Source organism: Colletotrichum chrysophilum (assembly GCF_026319265.1).
Source record: "Colletotrichum chrysophilum strain AFK26 chromosome Unknown scaffold_5, whole genome shotgun sequence".
NCBI classification, from domain to species: Eukaryota; Fungi; Ascomycota; class Sordariomycetes; order Glomerellales; family Glomerellaceae; genus Colletotrichum; species Colletotrichum chrysophilum.
Window position 1 is genome coordinate 621533 of NW_026517292.1, and position 19867 is coordinate 641399.

Here is a 19867-nt window from a genome sequence, read left to right on the forward strand (position 1 = left end):
TTGTGCGGTGGTGAACTGCGGTGGTGAACCGTTTTGGGACTTTCCAGGGTGCGCATGTTCAGTCTTCCATGTATGGATCGCCAGGCTCTGGTGCGAGCGGCCGATTTTGTATGAAAAATGTTCTCTTTGATTGTAAGTCTTGTATATGTAGATTCCACCCGTCATAATGGAAAGGGAGGAGCTCATAGAGTTGATTGGTGTCGTTTTATGCGTGGCAGGGTTCATGATGCGGCGGATAGTATTAAAGCTAAGGTAGTAAAAGTCCACCAACTTCCGAGAACACCAGCAATGGGGCATAACTGGACCCTCTTTACGAACGAATAGAGTCTTAGCTGGAGTCAGCTGCAAGGACCTTCTGTCATCGCATGTAACAATGGGTAGCTGGCTTCATCATGGGGACAACGGTTGGCAGAAGCATGATAATCGCCATATTGATACCAAAGTGATGACCGACGACGACGATTGACGGGCAATTGCGCACTTTCTTGTTCCCGATTTGCTGAGATCGTGGGCATACGTGTAAGACGGACAGGTCTCGACGAATCAGACGTGTAAACAGCGTGACCGACACTCTCTATTGCGGTCCAGTACACAAGAACACACCATGCCTCAGGTTGTATGTTCTTCATGCAGCTTAGGAGCAATAAGGCTGACACAGGAGAGAAGGTATTTAATGAAACAATGACCAGTCTTTTAGGATTTTACAACAGACCAATCAATTGCTGATAATAGTGGATGTGGAGTAGGATCGTTCGTTCGCCATTGTACCTTGCCTAGCCTTCATACTTGATGTGGTCTTGACGTACCACACACATGTCGAAATGCTGGAATTCCCTGTGTTCTCACTCACTTCTATTTGTCTCTACGGTCTGCGATGTATTCTGCTTGCGATCAAGGGTACTGCTCGAGAAAACCCGTCAGCAAGAACCCAGGATGCGTTGGCGATGCACTGCCTATGTCCATCCAGCGACTCTGGAGCTCAATCAGAAGATTTCGAGCCGGTTAGATTGTTGGGCCATCTCGTCTGGGTTCGCTGCGATCTGAAGGTTTTATACGTGTCGGTAAAATTCTTCTTCGCCATGGAAGAGATGTCCCACGGGGGCCTTGGACAGGCTGATTCCGCTATGACACAAATCTTGAATCTTATGGGCGGTAGGTGGCTTTCACATTATATAATGCTTCCCAGACCTACTGGACGAGCGCGAAACTTCCTCAATACGATGCTTCGCAGGCATGAAAAGATGAGTCTTTTGTGGAACAAGTCTTGTCTCTTGGTAAGAGGACATCTCAAAAAAAAGGATCTCCTACGAGTTCGAAGTGTGGGTTTTAGATCTTCTGGGACAGCTGGAGAGGGCGCGCCGAGATGTCGTTTCATAGCCCCCTCCCAGCACTTTCCGCCGAATATTCCTCGCTCCTGATGATAATAATCTCAGAATACTTGAGATGCAATCACACAACGGAAGTGACAGGTAGCAGGTGTGGTATGTGGTCTCAGCAGCATAACATCTAGCTCTACTCAGCTTTTGTACAGCTAGTGCTAATAGAAGAACGACTAGAACATTTGAAGCAGCCAGATGAGGGGCCGAGTTCAACATTTATACTCGGTGCAAGCCGAGTACATCTGGGCGGATGGTTGCCTCACAGAGGCTGTCACGGGGATTACCGAGCGTCTTTAAGCTATAGTTTATCTTAAATAATCTCTTCGAAAACAGCGTGCTTCAATCTTCTAACCTAGCTAATACCCTAGCTAGTTAACTTCGACAGCCAATGTCTTTCTTCCAAACCGCAACCATCAAAGTGTTTACTCGGCCGCAGGCTCGGCGGGGGCATCTTCTGCAACAGGAGGCGAAGTAGCGGGAGCTGCCGGAGGCGTGGCCACAGCAGGTGCCTCCGGCAGGGTGATAACCGCAGGAAGAACATCCCGTCCGTCTACATCCACGATGACAATCAGCTTCAGACCATTCGGTCCTCCAACCCACTCCAACATTCCACCCAAAGCTGCCTCCGCGATTCCATCGAGCCGAGCCTCCCTGACGACGTCAGACACAACCGGACGGCCACCAGATACATTGACAGTTGGAACATTGACGTTGATAAAGCCAATCTGACCGCCGACAATGATCTGCTGCTGCTGCTGTCCACCTCCCATACCCATCATACCTCCGGGGCCGTATGAATGCAGCCAGTTGACGCCGTTAGCGTAGGTGAGAGCAAGAGGCCAGCCGGGAGCGCCCATCTGCTGCTGCTGCGTGAAGCAGGGCACGGAGTAGTTGATCAGCTGAGGAGGCTGGTAGATCGGGACGGCGACGGTGTTGGTGCCGAGGTTGCTGGCTCCGGGGAGGGACGCGACGTGGCCGTTGCGCGTGAAGAAGAGCGTCACCTGCGCTTCCACGACTGGGTCGGCGCGGCCTATGCGGACGACGGAGTTGCGGACGAGGGTGAGGATGTCGGCCTTGGTGGCGGCGGTCGGGCAGAGGCGGAGGTGGAAGCTCCTGATCCAAGGGGGAGCGCCGTTGGGGGGCAGGGAGTAGAGGTGGGTTTCGAGGATGATGTGGGGTTCGGCCATGTTGACCTGCATTTCGGTTTTGTTAGTGAAGCACTCCTCTGTGGAGGGGAAAGAAGACGATAATACCTAAGATTGGTGTGGGATTGCTTTGATGTGGGAGCTGTGGTGATGATTGATGCTTGATCTGAGGCTATCTCGATATACAAGGCCCTTGGGAAATGCTTTTGGAGACCTCGACGATAATGGATGGGTTTTCAAAAGAGTAACTGCTTTATCTACCTCAGTTATCGTTGAAAGCACGTAAACAAAGTCGCTCCAGCGATGGGAAAGAGTTTTCCTTCTTATACGGGGCTGGGGGCTTGGTAGTGATTCAGGCTGTGAGGTATCGACTTGAGATTTATTCACAGTCCCGCAATCTGGTGCGGTAGTCTCTCACAGCAAGTATACAAATGACAGGGTGTCTGACGTATGTCCCTGAAGAGCGAACGCATTGTTCTCAATCATCTTGAAAGCTACTGTACCGCCCTCGCGTGGTCTGGCTGTTTAGAAAGATGGAGATATCAAACGTTATTTCATTTGTTGGCTCCAGTATGAAAATGAGAGAAACCTATCTAGATGATTGCCAAAGTGGCTATGATAATGACAGAAGACTCCACGTTGGTCTTGGTAACCTAGACATGGGAAGCTTAAGCGAACCCAAAGAGAGAGGGTATTCTACGCTGCGTGAAAGAATTACTGTGAGTGCTTGATCTAAAGATTTCTTATCTTTACTCAGGTTCATCATTATGAGCCTTTTCATGCCTGCGTGATCTGGGTGTTGTCTTGCTCCATGTCTTCTTTGATCATGAACCTGGTTCTTATAGCATTGTCTGCAAGTCGAAGAAGAGGTCGAGCAGACTGGCTTTATGTAAGGAGAGCAAACATCAGTTTAAAAGCACCCTTGCTGAAGCTGCTGTTGTGTTTCCCCACGGATAGGTATGACGCAATATGCATCTCGGTTTGCATGCTCGCCTGCAAGGAAAACGGCTACTTATTTCAACTACTTTCAATTTTCAATTCGCAAAACATAGTTACCTTGAAACCTCTTCGAAAGTCCAGCCATGGGGTGAGTACCGCTCTTGCTCCCGCCGGGATATTTTCCTCAATTGACCGTATATCAGGAGCCCAAATGACAGCCCCACGAGCGAGAGCCCTCTGACCGGCCGTTGCGCCTGCTCCCACGTACGATACACCCTCTCCTCATCCCCGATCATCGTCCACGCATGCCACTGCACGTACTGTCAGCGGGAGACGGGCACCTCTTTCGCGCTGAACGCGCTGTACGAGCCGGACCGCGTGCACACGACGCTATCGACCGGCGAAAGTGGCGAAGAGGCCGAGGCGCGGCTCCTGCGAAAAGGCATCCCGACCGCGACGTCGGGGCCAGAGGGGCAGGTTATGGTGCGGTGTCCGGAGTGCTTTACGGTGGTGTGGAGTCATTACTCGGGAACGACGAGGAGTCTGCTGAAGATTGTGCGGGTGGGAACGATTGATGGGCTTGTGGACGGGGAGAGATACGTTCCTTCGAGAGGATTGAGGCCGCATGCGCATATATTTGCTGGAGGTGGAAGTAAGAGGCACAGGTGGTTTGGCATTCCGGAGGGGGATGTGGTGTTTGAGGAGTACGGGCCCATGGAAGAATACTGGCCCAAGGAAAGCTTGGAGAGATACAAAGCCTTCTCTGACCGAGTGAGCTCAAAGGAGGAGCAGAAATAGCCTGGAAGAAGCAGTTTCCCTCCCTCAAAATTTTGCCTGATCCCAAACAATCGACGCCTCTGAATGTTTGACATTAGAGCATGTTTATCACGATGGGTTCAAGAAGTCCGGCTTGGGAAGCCGAAAGCGGGGCCGGTCCCGGACTTGAGTCCCGTACTCACTCCCAAGCAAAACCCCCTTAGCTTCAGTCAGGGAACGAGCCGGATTGGGACATCAATCAGCAACAAGTAGGCCATTCGATCATTCCAAGAAGCTGCATCAACAGCATCCTGCCGGAAGATGTTATCCAAGGAGGCGATTGAACTGTTCAGGGGCTGGGTGGATAAGTCAGCAAGAGTGTTAGTCAGCAGCCCTTCTGGCACCTGCCAGATTGTTGACATAGCAACGCGTGACATAAACGCCAAAAATATCCTACCGCTTCCCAAGCCCACCTAACCCCATTCTTCCGTCACATGCGATTGCGATTGTAGAAGGCTGCCAGTCTATCCTCACGTCGCTTCGAAACGATTTTACGATTTGCTCAGCATAGCACTATATCTCAGCGACGATGTCGTCGGCATTCGAATCTTCGCTCTCCGCGAGCATCAACCGCCAGTCCCTGATGGCAACCCCATCGGTCGCCGACACCCTCCCGAATGCGAACTTCGGCTTCGACGAGCTGCGCGACCGCATGAACAAATTCTCTTCACGATTCGACGGGTTTATCGAGCAAGGGCGCAAGCGCGTGTTGGAGGAGAGGAATGAGTTTCGCATGAATATTGCCGAACTTCAAGGTACGTCGGGTCGCGCCAGCATTCCCGCAGTATCGATGCCCAAACGATGCTGACTGACCGTATCACAGAGGACCAACGCATGAAGAAGAAGGACATTGAGATCCTCCAGCACAAGACGAGCACACACCAACAAACCGTCCAGAAGGAGAAGGCCGAGACGCGCGAGATGCAGGCCGCCATCGCCCAGCTGTCGGAGGAGCGCGACAAGCACCTGGCAACACGAGACGCGCTGAAGAAGCAGATCGAGGAGACGCAGAAGGAGATCGACGCGAAGGTCGCGGCGCAGCGCGCGCACGCCGCGCAGCTGGAGGCGCAGTCGCGGTTCAACGTCCCGGAGCTCGAGTTTTGGCAGCAGAACCTCGGCCTGCGGATAGAGGGCGCGGGCCAGGACGACCGGCTCAAGTTCATCTACAGCTACATTGACAGCGAGGACTGGGACAGGGAGGCGTGGTTCGAGCTCTCGACGTCGAGCAGGGACTACGATATCCGGCACTGCAGGCCCAAGCTGGAGCGCGAGCGCGTGGAGAAGGTGCTGGACCAGCTCAACGAGACGAGAGAGCTCGCGGTGCTGCTGAAGGGCATGCGGGAGCTCTTCGTGGAAGCGGTCAAGGCATGATGATGTCGTGCCGTGTGTTTCTGGTGTTTTTGGGTGGAGGGAGTCTGGAGTAAGATGACGATGTTTGACGATAACGATAATGGCTTTTTGGCTTTGAATGGATACCCAGGTTGGCGGGGGCTGGCTTTGGCTCGAACGCTCGGCGGATTAGCATTTAAGGCTGCTGGTCTAAAATAACAATGGTTTTTCCTTTGGCTTCCCGTGCTCCTTTGTTCAGGGTCAGTCAAATGTGAGACACTGCTACGAGGAGAAGCTTGTGATAGGACGGGCCCGCGCCCTATGACGGAGATTCCATCCCGACGCCACCACCCTCTCAGATGTCTCTGACTTGATTTTCTTTCTAGATGAGCGTCGAAGATGTTTGCATAAAGCTGGTCTTAACCTGCACAATTCAGATGAAAGTCTGTGCATAATGCTCTCTTGAGACTTCCCCCTTTCTTGCTCCATCTTGCGCTGTCGAGTCTTGACCGCCTGTTTCCCTTTCCCGCGAAAACGAGGAAACGGACAAGTCAGTCAGTCCGGTCCTGACAGCGAACAAACCGCATGAACCGGCAAGTTCCTGGCACGTTCTGCAGCTGTGTGTGTGTCGTTTTCGCGCTATGGGCGTCGAGCTGATGCCGCTTGTACGACTGCGAAGCACACACAAGCTGTTGTTGGTACTGCTAAGGAAGGTCGCGTTGTTCCAGCTGCCTAGCTATGCTCTGTCTGTACAAACTCTAACCCAAACCATCTTTTTTGAGTTTTCGTCTCCCCCGCCCTCGAATTTTTAGCTGATGTCTGGGAATCACGAGGGTGGAGGGGGAAAGCTAGAAGAGAGCGGAAAGATTAGAAACCAAAAAAATTGAATTTGTTTAAACATTTGGCCAGCTGCATCCGGAGTGCCCAAGAGTTGAGAAAGAAGGAAGGCCCTTCTCTCCTTCAAAGATCCGCAAGCCCACCAACCCTTGTCCGCATTTTGCAGTAACGCGAGAAATGCCCGAGGCTAGCGCAAATCAGCACCGTTTACCGAGCTGGGCCATGACTCGGGATCTTGGCCTTCCGTCGCCGTCCCTCGGTTTCTGAATGATTCATTATCACCCCATTCCATTCGCCTGTTCCCGTCCGTCGCGCTGCTGCTGCGCTCAACCCAAGGCTCCCAAGCAAGCAAGCAAGCGAGTTGATGTGCAGCTGAGCTGAGAGTGAGTTGAGTGAGTGAGAGAGCACAGCAAGCCAGCTAGCGAACCCCCCCGGAAAACCCGCCCCTCAGATCATACCTTACCACATTTTCCCACCCCCTCGTCGCACCTTGACCAAGATTTTCTATTCGTTTCGTTCCGTTCCTGCTGCCCACTGCTCCGCTGCGCTGCACCCGCACCGCCGGCTCCAGGGCCTGTCTGTTTGAGTGTGGTGTTTTGTTTGGTTTCCTGCGGCGGCCACCAGAACAAGGGAGCCGCAAAAAAGCCAGGAAGAAGGCATCCAGGGGCCCCGAATTTTCTTTCTTTTGTTAAGCAACCATACCGCCCAACACGGCGGTGTTCAACCCATTGACCCCCGTACCAATCGCCGCATTTATTTTCCTGCTCTGGACTCCACAACTGCGGGATAAGTCCTCTATGCCTCACGGCCGCCGCCGCCGTCGCGCGATCACGGCCAAGACCGGCTCCCTGACCGAGAGCGGAGCTTGACCTGAGTAGGCTACGGGTACGGGTACCGCAGGGTGAACCCCCTCCCTTTCGGACGCGGCTTACTATTCCCGGGGGACCCACCTGTGCTTGCTTGCACCGGCTCCGTGTCCGACTTCTCATATGGCCCCCGATGCCGTCTCCCACCCCAGTCCCGCCGGCTCCGTGGCCTCGTCGGTAACCACCACCGTCCTGAACAGCAACAACAAGCGCAGCGTCCCGGACTCACATTACAGCCCCGCCGGCGGACATGGAGGACACGCCGCGGACTCGGGCACCCCGACCGGCGGGGCCGGGCCCGGGACCTCGCCGGCGTCGCAACCGCCCGCCGAGACGGGCAAGAAGCGCAAGACCGGGCCCGGGTCCAGGGGCGTCGCGAACCTGACGCCGGAGCAGCTGGCCAAGAAGCGCGCCAACGACAGGGAGGCCCAGCGAGCCATCCGCGAGCGCACGAAGAACCAGATCGAGACGCTGGAGCGCCGCATCCAGGAGCTCACCTCCCAGCAGCCCTATCAGGAACTCCAGGCCGTCTTGCGCGCCAAGGAGGCCGTCGAGGCGGAGAATGCGGACCTCAAACGCCGCCTGCAGGCCTTCATCGCCTCCATCCAACCGCTGATCTCCTCCACACCAGCGGTCCAACGTAAGCCCTCTCTCTCCCCCTGCGTATTACGGCACGGTCCTAACCGAGAACCCGCAGAACCGCCAGACCCGGTGGTCTTCCCTTCCCCATCCGGAAGCTACTCCCACCCGGTCCACCACCCAAACGGGCCCATGTCCGCCAACAACGCCTCGACGCCCAACAGCGCCGCCTCGCCCGCCTCCCTGGACCCCACCGCAAACTGGCAGACCTCCGGCGGCGGCGGCAACGGCGGCATCCCGGACCTCTCGCCCCCGAACCACATGTACGCCGCCGGCAAGATGCTCAACCAGCAACGCCTGGACCTCCGCCACGGCCTCGACCTCGGCCCGGAGCGTCTCGGCCTCGACTTCCTCCTCGACTCCAACGCCCGCCTCGGCAAGATCCAGAGCGGCCCCAACGGCGCCCAGGACTCCCCGCACTACCACCACGTCCCCATGAAGCACGACTGGACCGGCGTCGGCCCCGTCTCCCACTCCCGCAGCCCCTCCCTCTCCGGCCCCTCCACCTCCGCGAACAACGCCAACAACGCCAACGCCAGCGCCACCGTCCACACCCCGCGCTCCTCCCAGATGGACTACGGCCCCGCGCAGTCCACCCCGTCCTCCGCGCCGTCCGAGCCCTCCCGCGCCCTCGCGAGCTACTCCGCCGAGGTGAAGAACTGCGGCCCCACTTGCCCGCTTGACTCGCTCCTCCTCGACTTCCTGCACGAGCGCCGCCAGCGCGCCGCCGACGGCCTCTCCGCGCACGAGGTCATCGGGCCGCGCTACCCCTCAGTCCTCTCGCTGCTCAACCCGGCCAACAGCAAGTACTCGCACCCGCTGTCCAAGGTCTTCACCGACATCCTGGCCACCTTCCCGGACCTCTCGGCGCTGCCGCAGCGCGTCGCCGTGCTGTACATCATGTTCCTCATCATGCGCTGGCAGATCTCGCCCACCCAGGAGAACTTTGAGCGGCTGCCCGACTGGGTGCGCCCGCGGCCCTCGCAGCTCTTCACGGAGCACCCGGCCTGGATCGACCACGTGCCCTTCCCCGCGATGCGCGAGAAGCTGTGCCGCGACTACAACCCGCGCGAGTACCTGTTTGACAACTTCTTCGTGCCGTTCACGACGACGCTGAGTCTGAATTGGGGGTATGAGGACACGGATACGCTGCTGCAGGTGCCGGAGTCGGACGAGGTGGTGATTAACCCTGTGTTTGAGAGGCATCTGCGGAGGATTGAGAATTGGACGCTGGGACAGGCGTTTCATCAGACGTTTCCGAAGCTGGCGGGGACGTATAACTTGAAGCTGTGAGTGTGCGTGGAAAAGGCGGGGTTCTGGGGGGTCATGGTGTTTTACCCCTGAATCGCACAGCACCTTATAGGGATATATGGGGATCGCCTGGGGAGCGGGCGGTCATACCTGGCGTTTTGGCATGGTGTTTCTTGTAGTTTTAATTATACGGGCGTAACCCCATGGCGGCGCCTGGTGACGTTGGGCGGGCGGGTTCGCATTTACGGAGAATGTAGCGTGGGTTATAGGGAGGAGAGCTCAGGCTCTGGCGTAGAGGACGGAAAAAATGGCATTGATTCGAGTGTTGACTGTCAGATCTTGAACAGCGTGTTGCATTGAAATCTGGTCGAACCAAGTCGTGAGTCTTAACGGGGGTTGACAGTACATCTCGGAATGTGGTGAACGCCCCCCACTAGTACCGGGCAAGCCGACTATATAAGTCTACGCAATGGCTGCCTACTCTCTTCAACAGGGGCAAATGAAATGTCTGGATCAAATCGTTGCGCATTGAAATACTGAAGAGAATCCCGCTCATCAAGGAAGGAATGAACTTGAACCCGGTTGCTTCGATGAATCTCGTCTCAAACTGCTACTGCCGCCGTCCAGTATCGGGATCTTTTTATTCTGAAGGTATTCACATATTTCACTCGATACCTAGACAGCATCTTGAACAGTCAGGGTTGAGAAAACATGAAGCTAGGATATCTCTGCGCTTGGTGGCAGATCGAGTGCTGTGATAAAAGCGATAGTTGAGTGGAAACACCTCAATGGTGCTTTGACAAAGATTCTGAACGAATTGCTCGACTTATACGAAATATTGGTGAAGAGCTCTCCGCGCTATGCAGTAACTTCCGGCAGCATCATGTCGGCTTCGCAAAGACGCCCAGTCATGAATTGAGAGTGCTCGCATAGCGACATGGGCTGTCTGGATCACCAAAGTGGAGGCTTTGACATCCTGACCAATATAAATACGGTATCACGTTTCGTACATGTAGAAACGTACAGCAGACAAATGATGATGGTTCTGGGGATGAAGATTGCCCTCCATTCAACAACGATAGCTGCCCTTCAATAGATCTTGGCCTACTGCCACCTAGTTTGTCGTGTTGAATTCGCTTCAGTCGAATACAGGTGGTGTTCTCGAACATCCCTGGGGTCTATTTTGATGTTGCGTATTCGTATGGAGTTAACTGGCGTGGGCGGGGTTGAGAAATCCCTGCGCTGGACGACTCTCTCGGCCTGCAGTGTTTGCTTTGGCGGTGGAACCGGCTCGACCAAGGAAAGAAGCTTGAATGAACTAATTGTACTCGAGAAATGGCCAATTGCTTAGAGAGGTGATCTTGTCGTGCTCTTCAAAGAAAATATACTCTAACGCTGGCGGAGGGAGATTGTAGGCATAGTGCTCCCATGGTATATGCTAAGAACACGAGGCGGGAGGGGACTCGATGCTTTTGCCAGCCTTGTAGGCTATTTATCTAAAGATCTGGCTTTGCCTTCACTCTTTGGAACTTGGTAAACAGCAATCCTGCCTCCACTTCACTGCCTTTCATGAAATGATAGCTCTTCACCAATCATCATGCGTTCCAGCCTGCTAGGAGCTTGTCATTAAGTCACCAAGACACACGCAGCACGGCCTATCAATGCCAGGGGCGTCTCACCTTCTCGAATTAAGGAGGGTTTTGTGAAGTTGCATACCATGCATTATTCAGTCGAGTAACAGTGACGGACATCCAAAGATGACAGAAGGCAGATCTGCGTTGCCAGAGAAGCTTCATGCAGAAGTTCCCGACCCATTTAGGTCTTTTGCATCTGATGAATGTCCAGTCCGGAAGTTGTGACAGGGATAGACAGGGAACAAGCATTGTGCTCGTCTTTCCAGAGAATGCATTGCCCACAAAAGAATTATATATATACGTTTAGGGGAACAGACATGCCTGAAAGAGCTCCAGCTTTGTGATTGTGACATGCGCATGCCCTCCCCTGGGGACATCTATAAACAGGGATAACATTCGGAGATAATGGCACTGCCAGATATGCTGGTTAAGCAACCACATCACGTTGTGATGACCGAGGTGTCTTACGTGGCATGTCAATCTATAATCAAAGTAGAAAGAAGTCTCAAGAAAAGAACGTGCGCTATGTGCACAGCGCTCTGATACTCCGGAGACATAACAATAGCTCGACGGGGATAACGACGACGACGGACGGAGCCGCGGTCTCAATTTCGTGGTTGGCGTGTATCCCAGTCATAATCAACGTGATGGCCAAAGTTCAAGTCATCGTCAGCCAGCAATCTACATCACAACGGCAGGATGATTTGGCTTGGGTGAACAAGTTCTAGCTTGGTCACCCTCAAAATATAGACTTTGACGATTAGAATAGCAGACGCCGGAGGCCATGCTGAAAAGAGTCTGGGAGGAGCCCCTCGCACATCTTACATGATATAACCTGGCTATGCATGAGATGACCGTGGATTCACAATCCTAGTCTTGGTCCTCCGTGATGTAGACGCCGGTGATGAATCGTAAGATCTGGCGAATATCTCGATGCGGGACATCCCCTTCCTCCCGGCACGAGGACCTGCGAGTCTGTCATGGTAGACATAGGAAGAGACAAGAAGCATTCGTGTATGCACAGAGAATAAAAAGAAGAAGAAGAAGGCGACGAGAGTTGTCCTTTAACCTCTCGTCGGGTTTCAGACTCGATCCTGGAATATAGCTCACAGCTGTGCGACGGAGGACTCACTTTTTGAACGCTCCAGACCGAACGTATGTTGAGAGACTTACATTGGCTGCTGGAGGCGTAGCTGGAGACTTCCAGTAAGGCTTTATAGTGCCTGTGAAGTGATTCCCAGCCTGGTTGGATATTACTGCAAGACCTTTGGACGCATCGAATGACGAGTTCGAACCGGACAGCAGACCCTTCGGCCCATGCTGTATAAAAGCGTACCACAGAGACATTCTTTTTATCCGAGGCCGCAATAGAGTGTTCTGAAGTTCATTTTGCAATCATGAAGAAAGGACCTTACTTGTGAGGGAGAAATAGGTTTGTCTTAGACTATGGACTGTACACTAAGGCTGACGCCTGGCCAGAACTTATACCGCAGGATACACAGGGGATACCGTCATCGCCGGACGATTGGATCGAGAAATTGGGACGGCTGTTGGTATGTGTAGCTTGACAAGATTCAGACGTTCAAAGCTTTCGCGCCACGTTGGAGGAGAGAAACCGCGTCCATCGGTGCAGATTCTTGTCGTCTGGCCAATCAATCTTCTGCCGCGGCATAATATATCCGCAGCAAAAAGTCCTCTAAGCCGAGACCATCTCTATAAGGGGAGATATAAAAGTTGCGGGTAATCACATGTCATGATTTATGATCCATACGAAATACGCCACAGTCGAACCCGTCACGCGCTGTGTCAAGAGATCGTGCAACTCCACGGGGGGGGGGGCGGGGGGGGGACCAGTATCTCTTCCAATTCAATACTGTCGGTCTGGCTGGGCATGGCTGCCGTCAGTCACTGGTCTTGCTGCTTGTGTATTCCAGCTTCATACACCAGGGCTGCGGAGCGGAGAGCTGTTGGAGTTGAGACCCATCCTTGTGGCATTGACTTGCGGTGATAACTTCTAGCACCCTGGCAACCGTGCTTGGCGTTGTTTGTCAGGGCAACATTTTTCTACGACAACGAATTGGTCCTCGACTTAGGTTATCATCGTGTACACTGACTTATACAGCTGGGCCTCTGTGTGAGTCGGAGCCGTCGATTATTGAAGTTCAATGCTGGCTAAGGGTGAGCTACGAATTGAGCGTGTTCAGGGCCTTGAAGCACTTGCTGCAAGTACAAAATCACCAAGCACATCATATAGCGTCGTTCGAACTGATCAACTCCAGACCCAGGCCTAACATGCATACAATTACTCCGGCCCGAGAACCCCGTCCCCATCCGCATGCAATCTTTTCATAACAAGCCCAGCAATCCCATACAGCCGTCTCTCACATGTGATTCTGTATACTCTATGCGTCTCATCCTGTTCGCCGTTGCGCGCACATGGCATGGGGTAGAAGCGTACCAGGCCTTGTCAAGACCATACAAGTTGGCATGTGACAAGGAGGCGTTCAAGCTGGAATCACAAAAAGCAAATAAGCAAACAAAACATCCATCTTCCTCAACGACGTTTTTACAACCCGTCGCGCATGCTCGTACCGGCCTTGCTCGTCTCCTCGGCAGCCTTCTTGGTGCGCTCCGCCAGCGTCTTGGGGTCGACGCCCTCGGTGGCGCGGTCCGCCTTGACGGCCTCCTCGCTGTCGGACGCGAGCTCGGGCTTCCAGTGGCCCTTGCCCTGCTTCTGCTTGTGCAGGGAGTCTTGCTTGTGCTTCTCGTGGTCGGTCTCTGTTTCTGTGGGGGGATGGTCAGCTCAGGTTCGTTTTCTAGTATCAAAGATTGAAGAGGTGATGGACGGAGGGCTGATTGGGAATGGGAATTGGGCTTTTGATGGTTTGGGGATAAAGTGATGATGTCGTGAACGGGTGGGGTATCATGGGTAGGCAGCTTCGTCACAATATCGTGACAGGCAAGGCTTCTTCCTATCCACACAATTGGGGCGCAAAGAAGGAATTCGAGGCAACTTACGGTTCGCAGACTCCTTCAAGCCCATGAATCTCGTCGTCGAGAAGGCGGCGGTCTGTCTACCGACGACGAAAGCGCCGCGGGCGATGGGGGTAGAAGCGAGGACGAAGCGGGAAGCCATTGTGTCTATTTCGTTTTGTCGTCTTTCTGTGGTGTGGTATTACTTTTGCAGGCTTGATTCCTTTCAATTGAACTTATCCAGTAGGTGTTAGAGCAAGAAAAGAAGAAAAAAATTGAGGGAGTTAGTTTTTGAAAGAGACAGGAATGTGATTTCCACGATAATGACGATGATGCGCTTTCCATCAAAGAGCTCTGCTGCTGCTGCATTACCTAGGCAAAGACGAGCTCTTCCCATCGCTTTTACCCGAAAGCACTGACGTCACTATCATCGCAGCTACCTGTACCCATTCCATGCAAGTGACATCCATTTGCAGGCAAGAGGTGTGTCCCCGCAGGCCCGAGCTCCTCCCTCCAATGTTGTGCTTCCTGCCTTGCTGACCATCGGATGCGGAAAAGGGAAACAGGTGGAGTTGATTTGTCCTCCACCCTGCCCAACTGCCTTTGAGCAATTTGCAAGCCCCTCCTTCCCCCTGGCCTTCGGCGTTAACAGCTTGTGGCAGCTGGCTGGAGATGATCACGTGACTAAATCATGTGAGCAGTGGCCAGGCCGCAGAGGTCCTCGTAACACGAAGCACAGCTGACTTGCAAGAGCGGGACAGATTCTTCAGCTGAGGCGTCATGTCACGTGATATCACTCCCCATTGTCAGGGGCAAGCACCAGCACTCCCTCCACGTCCCCCGCCGCCGCCCCTTGCTTGCCTCACCACGCCCAGCCCCTGCCGGCAGCTTGCAGAGGGAAGAAGAAGCAAAGACGGTAGCAGCAGGCCGCGGTGACCTACCTTACAGACCGCCTTACCCAGCCTAGATATGCGCATACCCAGCCCGTCTCTGTCTCTGTCTCATCCCCGGCGGCTACATTGTTCAAGACGCAAGCTCGGGGCAACCGGGGGAGATTCTCAGTCTCCTTTCGTCCTCGCACAAGGAGAGTCAGACAGGGCCACACAACTCCCCTTCCGCCTGAGCTTGCTACGCTACCCCTCACTCAGCTGCTCCGCCCCTCTCAACAAACACACTGCCATCCAGAAGGGGGAAAAAGGGGGCGGGGTGGGTTGGACGTACAGTTTAGCATATTACGGTAGCAATATTCGATTGTTCAATTTAAACGTCTCATATCACCCGCATTATCTGCTCTGCATGAACTGAGGAGTGCTGCCAGATCTCAGGGGGAAAGAGCTGCGGGTTTCGAGTTACCTCTATGGGAAATGCGTAATGTAGCGTAAGCGCGGGGGCCGTGGGGTATCAATGTCTTGACTCTTCTTCCCTACCTGCTTCTGTGCATGAGTCCCGAGCCAACGAAGGTCGTCGGCCAGCGAAGACAATCCGAACCTCATCATCCAACGGAGGACCGAACGCTTGCTGACATCGCCCGTGTTCCGAATCCTCTAGCGAAGATAGCATTTCTCGCAGCCGCATGCACGTTGGGGCGGAGTACGTTATCACTCAGCGCAAGGCTCGATCACTTCACCAAGAGAACACCGAGGTTGAGATGAAGATATCGTATATTGCATTTGCGCCTTGCTGGCTTCGCGCCATGGGATCCGACACTTCAGGTCTGATTCCCCCGTTGAACACCCTTTCACGTCTTGAGCATTTCCTGTACAACCACCCAAAAGAGGTATCCCTTTCTCCAGACCCAGTAAACCACAAGAGCCATTTATCGTGTCATGCCTGCTCCCCAGAAACAACACAACGTCTCCAAAATATGCTCGCGAAAAAGTGCTCCCAGACAAGGTGCGAGAGAATCCACCGCCCAACACTCCCCGATGTCCCTGGAGATGCCTGTAAACCCCGTGACAAGAGAAAAGACCCTCCCAGGAAGACCAAGCAGCAGATGAGAATGGTCCATCTTCGAATAATGAAAATAATGAGAGAAGAGGCACAACAAAGCAAATGGGTGCCGCCCGATCCCCTTCCCGGGAAGGTTCACCGCCAGCAGACCACCCGGACCGAAACCATGACCAACTCCACCTTTTCCCAAAGGTATTTCCCGGACCCCGTTTCCAAGCTTTGGAGATTTGCCGCAAAACAATAGCAACGCAATTCTTTGCCCGCCACCGCCCATTTGATATTTCCCAATGTTGTGAGCCCATAACAGAAACACCCGTTACCCCCGCTCCGAATAAGTTGCTGTAAAAAGACACTCATTCTATATGTCGAGATAATCTTTTTCGGAATGACTTCGTGACCCGTCGAGCACCATGATGAGCAACTGATATTTTTGAAAATCGTCTTGAAAATCAAAAAAATGGAAGTCGTCCCCGCTGTCCGTGAAAAAAGATGCCGATAATTAATTATATCCGAGAACTCCGCCGAGGTGCCATCAGGCACCGATGCAATGTCGTAAAAATGCAAAATCACCCGTGTGGGAACGCCATTCGTGCAAGTCCAGCCTCACCTTGAGAGGTAGGACACCGAATTGATTTTTGTCGAATTTTTGTAGTCGAAAGTCCAAAAAAAGGAAAATGGTATCGATAACTTCTCGTGTCGCGCCGTGTAAAGCCTCGAAGTAATTTTGCCGCTTAAACAAGGGTATGTCGTGTGAGGTTGTTTATACAGGAGAAATGTTGAGCCAACAGAAGAGCAAGACCACACCAGCGGTCCGCCCAGAACCTTGAGGTGCCCAGCCCGCAAGAGAAGCCATCGATGCCAAATTTTTTTGTTCGGTGCCCACCAAGATGATCAGCAAAATTGCCGAATTAGCAGTAGTTTTACACAACAACATGCGTCGGTGCAGATGGCAGGAGGCGCACACCCCGACTCTCTGTTACGAGAGCGAGAGGCGGCTTCCTTACCACCTGCGCATGCCCTGCTGCATCCTGGCGGGGGATACCGAAGGCGGCGGGCTGGACATCTGGATGCCCGTGGCAGGGTTGACGATGGGGATGGCGTTGCGGGCGCGGGTAGCGGACGGCTGGTGGATCTTCAAGCTCTGGTGCTGGTAGGCGGGAGGAATAAAGGCGGGAGAGGAAGAGTTGAGGGAGAAGCCGGGAGCAACCGTCTGGGGTTGCTGCGTAGGCGACGACTCCGGGGAGTTACTCGCCAGGGAGGAGCGTTCAGAGGCGCTGATGGAGTGCATCTGCAGTAGGCGACCATGATTAGTCACTGGATCAGGAGACCTAGATCCAAGGCTCCGAGTCACTTACGTCGCTGTCGGTCAACAGGCCAGGGCAAAACTCCATGTCGTCCTCAAGGTCGAACGAGCGGCCAGCCTCGAACTTGGTGCGGAAAACATTGATGGAAGCGGTCTCGGTCAGCTCCTTCATGCTGCGAACGCCGCGGAACTGCTTGTGCGCATTTTGGGAGACGGAGAGCCTGGGCTGTCTGCGATTGCGGCCGCCGTGGTGGTTGTGGGAGGCGCCAGGGACGGCAGGGGTAGGATGCGCGTGCTGGTTGAACTGGTAGTATGAAGACATTATCTATGAATTTGTCGGGGTGTATCGGAGATGTGTAGAGATGTCGTCGTGGTTGGAGATTGGAGAAGCGGTGCCGTTTTGTTGGTTGGGGGAGGCGGAGTGTGTGCGTGAGTGTGCGGTGTGTGGCGGAAGTGCGGTGGTCTTATGTGGGTGAGCCGAGCTTTGCGGTATTATTGCAGTTTTGAAACACAAACAATGAAACCCGCCGAGTCGATGAACGTAGTGCGAGTAAAAGTGTGTGTGCGTGTTGAAGAGATATAGATTGGTGATATCAAGCAATGCTTTTGTCTTTTTGGGAGGTGTGAAATTGTTGTATGTGTATATCGTGGATGTTGAGTGAAATGGTTGGTGGTCGAGGTGAGCGGAAAGTAGGCACGGTAAAATGGAGGGGGAAGAGAGATGTTGAAAAGTATCGGGAGAGAGGAACCCGGAGCAAGCGATGGTTTTGTTGGATCGAGCAGGCAGTCGAAAGGGTGGGAGGAGGGTGGACAGGTGCAGGAGGGCACGGAGGGCAAGGAGACCGGGAAGCACACTGGGCAGTGGGAGGGATGGGGGGGCGGCGGTGGACCCACAGGGTGCCCAATGGGAGATGATCAGAGGACAGTGCTCTGGCGGACGACACTGTGGCTCCACAGCTTGACGCCATACGCGAGTTCGCCACCCTGTTTCCATTGGCCGGTAGATCTCGAGCTAGAGCCGCCAGGGACTAGCGGGGTCTAGTGCGCTGGTGTAAATTTGGGGCGTGGCGCCGGCTGCCGTCAACCCTACCAGTGCGACGGACAGTATTGGTGGGGCATGGCCTGGCTCTGGCTGTATTTGGACACTGGGACTGGGGGGGAGGAGGACACACCCAGGGCAGCAGCGACTGGGACCAGGACTGTGACCGGGACTGGGAATTGGATGGGTGGATGGATGGACGGTGAATGAGAAGCGGAAAAGAGCGAGAGGTGGGAGGAAAGCATCGAGTTCACAGTGTTGTTGCGTGTACTCGGCGAGCCTGGGAGGTCCTGGTGAGCCGGCAGTCGCAGCGATAGCAGGAGGACAGGTACTTGCATCGTCTCTCCCAGCACCGCCGCTGCGCCGTTGCGTTGCGTTCCAACTTTTCCACCGCACTGCACAATGCTGCACCTGCAACTACTGCAACTGCACCCTTCACAGGCAGAGAGAGGCAGACCTGGAGGCAGACGGTACTTCGTATGCACTACTGCACAGTAGGTGCCTGGCAGTCACCACCGATGTGCCAACTAGGATCTCAGGACCCTCCTTCAGGCACTCTCGCTTTTCCTCAGGTCGGAACATGGACGCAGGGCCAGCTGAGGCGTGGCATGCAGGTACTGAGTCTGCATCTCGCAGACGCACTGTGGGCCTTGGGTTGTTGTTGTTCTTCTTCACACTTCACAGTGCCTCCTGCCTTAGCCACTTAGTACGTGGGTAGTGTGTCCATGTCTCGCCACGACTTGTGACCCGAGAGCCAGCCGCCCGCCCGCCCGCCTGCTTGTTTTTGTGCTTGTGCTTGTGCTTGTGCTTGTGACGGGGCCTGACGGACGGGGAAGGGGTGGAGGCCGTGAAGGCCAGTGGAAGACAGCACCAGACCCGCGGGCGGTGCGGCGGTTGTTGTCGTACGTGCGTGGCTGGTGCGCTGGGCGGCCAAACTCTGATAGACAGCTTCTGTTCTGCTTCTGCTTCTGCTTCTATGTCGCGTGGGTTTGGGTTTTGGGTTGGGGTTGGTGCAGTGACGCCGTCGCCAAGTCGATGTGACGTCTGCAGAGAGGGACGACGGGACTGTGGAGGTGACAGGAGGCGAGCAGCAAAAGATCAACAACCATTAAAAAAGAATTGTGGAAAGGGATATGACAGGAGGCAGTGGGAACACCACCAAACCACGACTGAATCCAAGAATCAAGGCAGGAGGGGCCCAAGAGGAAATCCGGATCTGAGGTCAGGTAAGGTAGGTCAGGTACATCCAGACGTCGGGCTGAGGTGGTGCTTTCCAGACCAGAGACGAGCGAACCGAACAGTGCTCTACGTTAGGCAGGAAGGGCCATGTCTCCCGATGTACTCTTGCCAGAGGTGGGTGGGCTCCAGTATGGCTTGAGCGGCACGGGTACTTTGTCACAGCCAGACGGTACATGGGCCCTGGTGGATGCGGAAAGAGCCACAGTCTGGACCGAAATCGCTGGCAGGACCGGCCCGGGCTGGTCTGGGCAGCTGAACATGCGACGTGGGCTCTGCGGTTCAGCATAGCATTTCTCTCCCGTCCTTTTATTTAAGGTCCTGACTGGAGTTTACCTTTTGCTAGATTATCGGGGATGGGAAAGCGCTCAGATTGATTCTACATGTCATTGCTGCCCTGTGACAGGCAGCTGGGATGAGGAGGGGACACTGGATAGGTGCCTACCTTACCTAGGTAGGTACTGAGGGAGCGAGAGGCTGGCGTGGAAGGTGGGGCCAGGCGGGACCCCTCCCCTCCACGTCCTCACCTTC

General features: G+C 54.4%; 5 protein-coding genes across 5 annotated transcripts; 2 read left to right on the forward strand and 3 right to left on the reverse strand.

The window, feature by feature from the left end:
- Window positions 1–1801: 1801 nt before the first annotated feature.
- Window positions 1802–2566, reverse strand: COL26b_001278 (uncharacterized protein; the record flags this gene model as incomplete). The annotated part of the gene is made up of 3 exons (XM_053174232.1): window positions 1802–2160; window positions 2264–2327; window positions 2351–2566. 3 exons carry the CDS (start codon window positions 2564–2566, stop codon window positions 1802–1804), a joined length of 639 nt encoding a protein of 212 aa, XP_053041942.1.
- Window positions 2567–4808: 2242 nt separating this feature from the next.
- KPR4 (Ribose-phosphate pyrophosphokinase) lies at window positions 4809–5650 on the forward strand (the record flags this gene model as incomplete). Its single annotated transcript, XM_053174233.1, has 2 exons — window positions 4809–5034; window positions 5103–5650. 2 exons carry the CDS (start codon window positions 4809–4811, stop codon window positions 5648–5650), a joined length of 774 nt encoding a protein of 257 aa, XP_053041943.1.
- A 1784-nt stretch (window positions 5651–7434) lies between these two features.
- Window positions 7435–9243, forward strand: COL26b_001280 (uncharacterized protein; the record flags this gene model as incomplete). The annotated part of the gene is made up of 2 exons (XM_053174234.1): window positions 7435–7951; window positions 8009–9243. The coding sequence occupies 2 exons, from the start codon at window positions 7435–7437 to the stop codon at window positions 9241–9243; spliced, it is 1752 nt and encodes a 583-aa protein (XP_053041944.1).
- Window positions 9244–13401: 4158 nt separating this feature from the next.
- COL26b_001281 (uncharacterized protein) lies at window positions 13402–13971 on the reverse strand (the record flags this gene model as incomplete). The annotated part of the gene is made up of 2 exons (XM_053174235.1): window positions 13402–13619; window positions 13854–13971. 2 exons carry the CDS (start codon window positions 13969–13971, stop codon window positions 13402–13404), a joined length of 336 nt encoding a protein of 111 aa, XP_053041945.1.
- Window positions 13972–16758: 2787 nt separating this feature from the next.
- On the reverse strand, window positions 16759–17383 carry COL26b_001282 (uncharacterized protein; the record flags this gene model as incomplete). The annotated part of the gene is made up of 2 exons (XM_053174236.1): window positions 16759–17046; window positions 17114–17383. 2 exons carry the CDS (start codon window positions 17381–17383, stop codon window positions 16759–16761), a joined length of 558 nt encoding a protein of 185 aa, XP_053041946.1.
- Between the last annotated feature and the right edge of the window lie 2484 nt (window positions 17384–19867).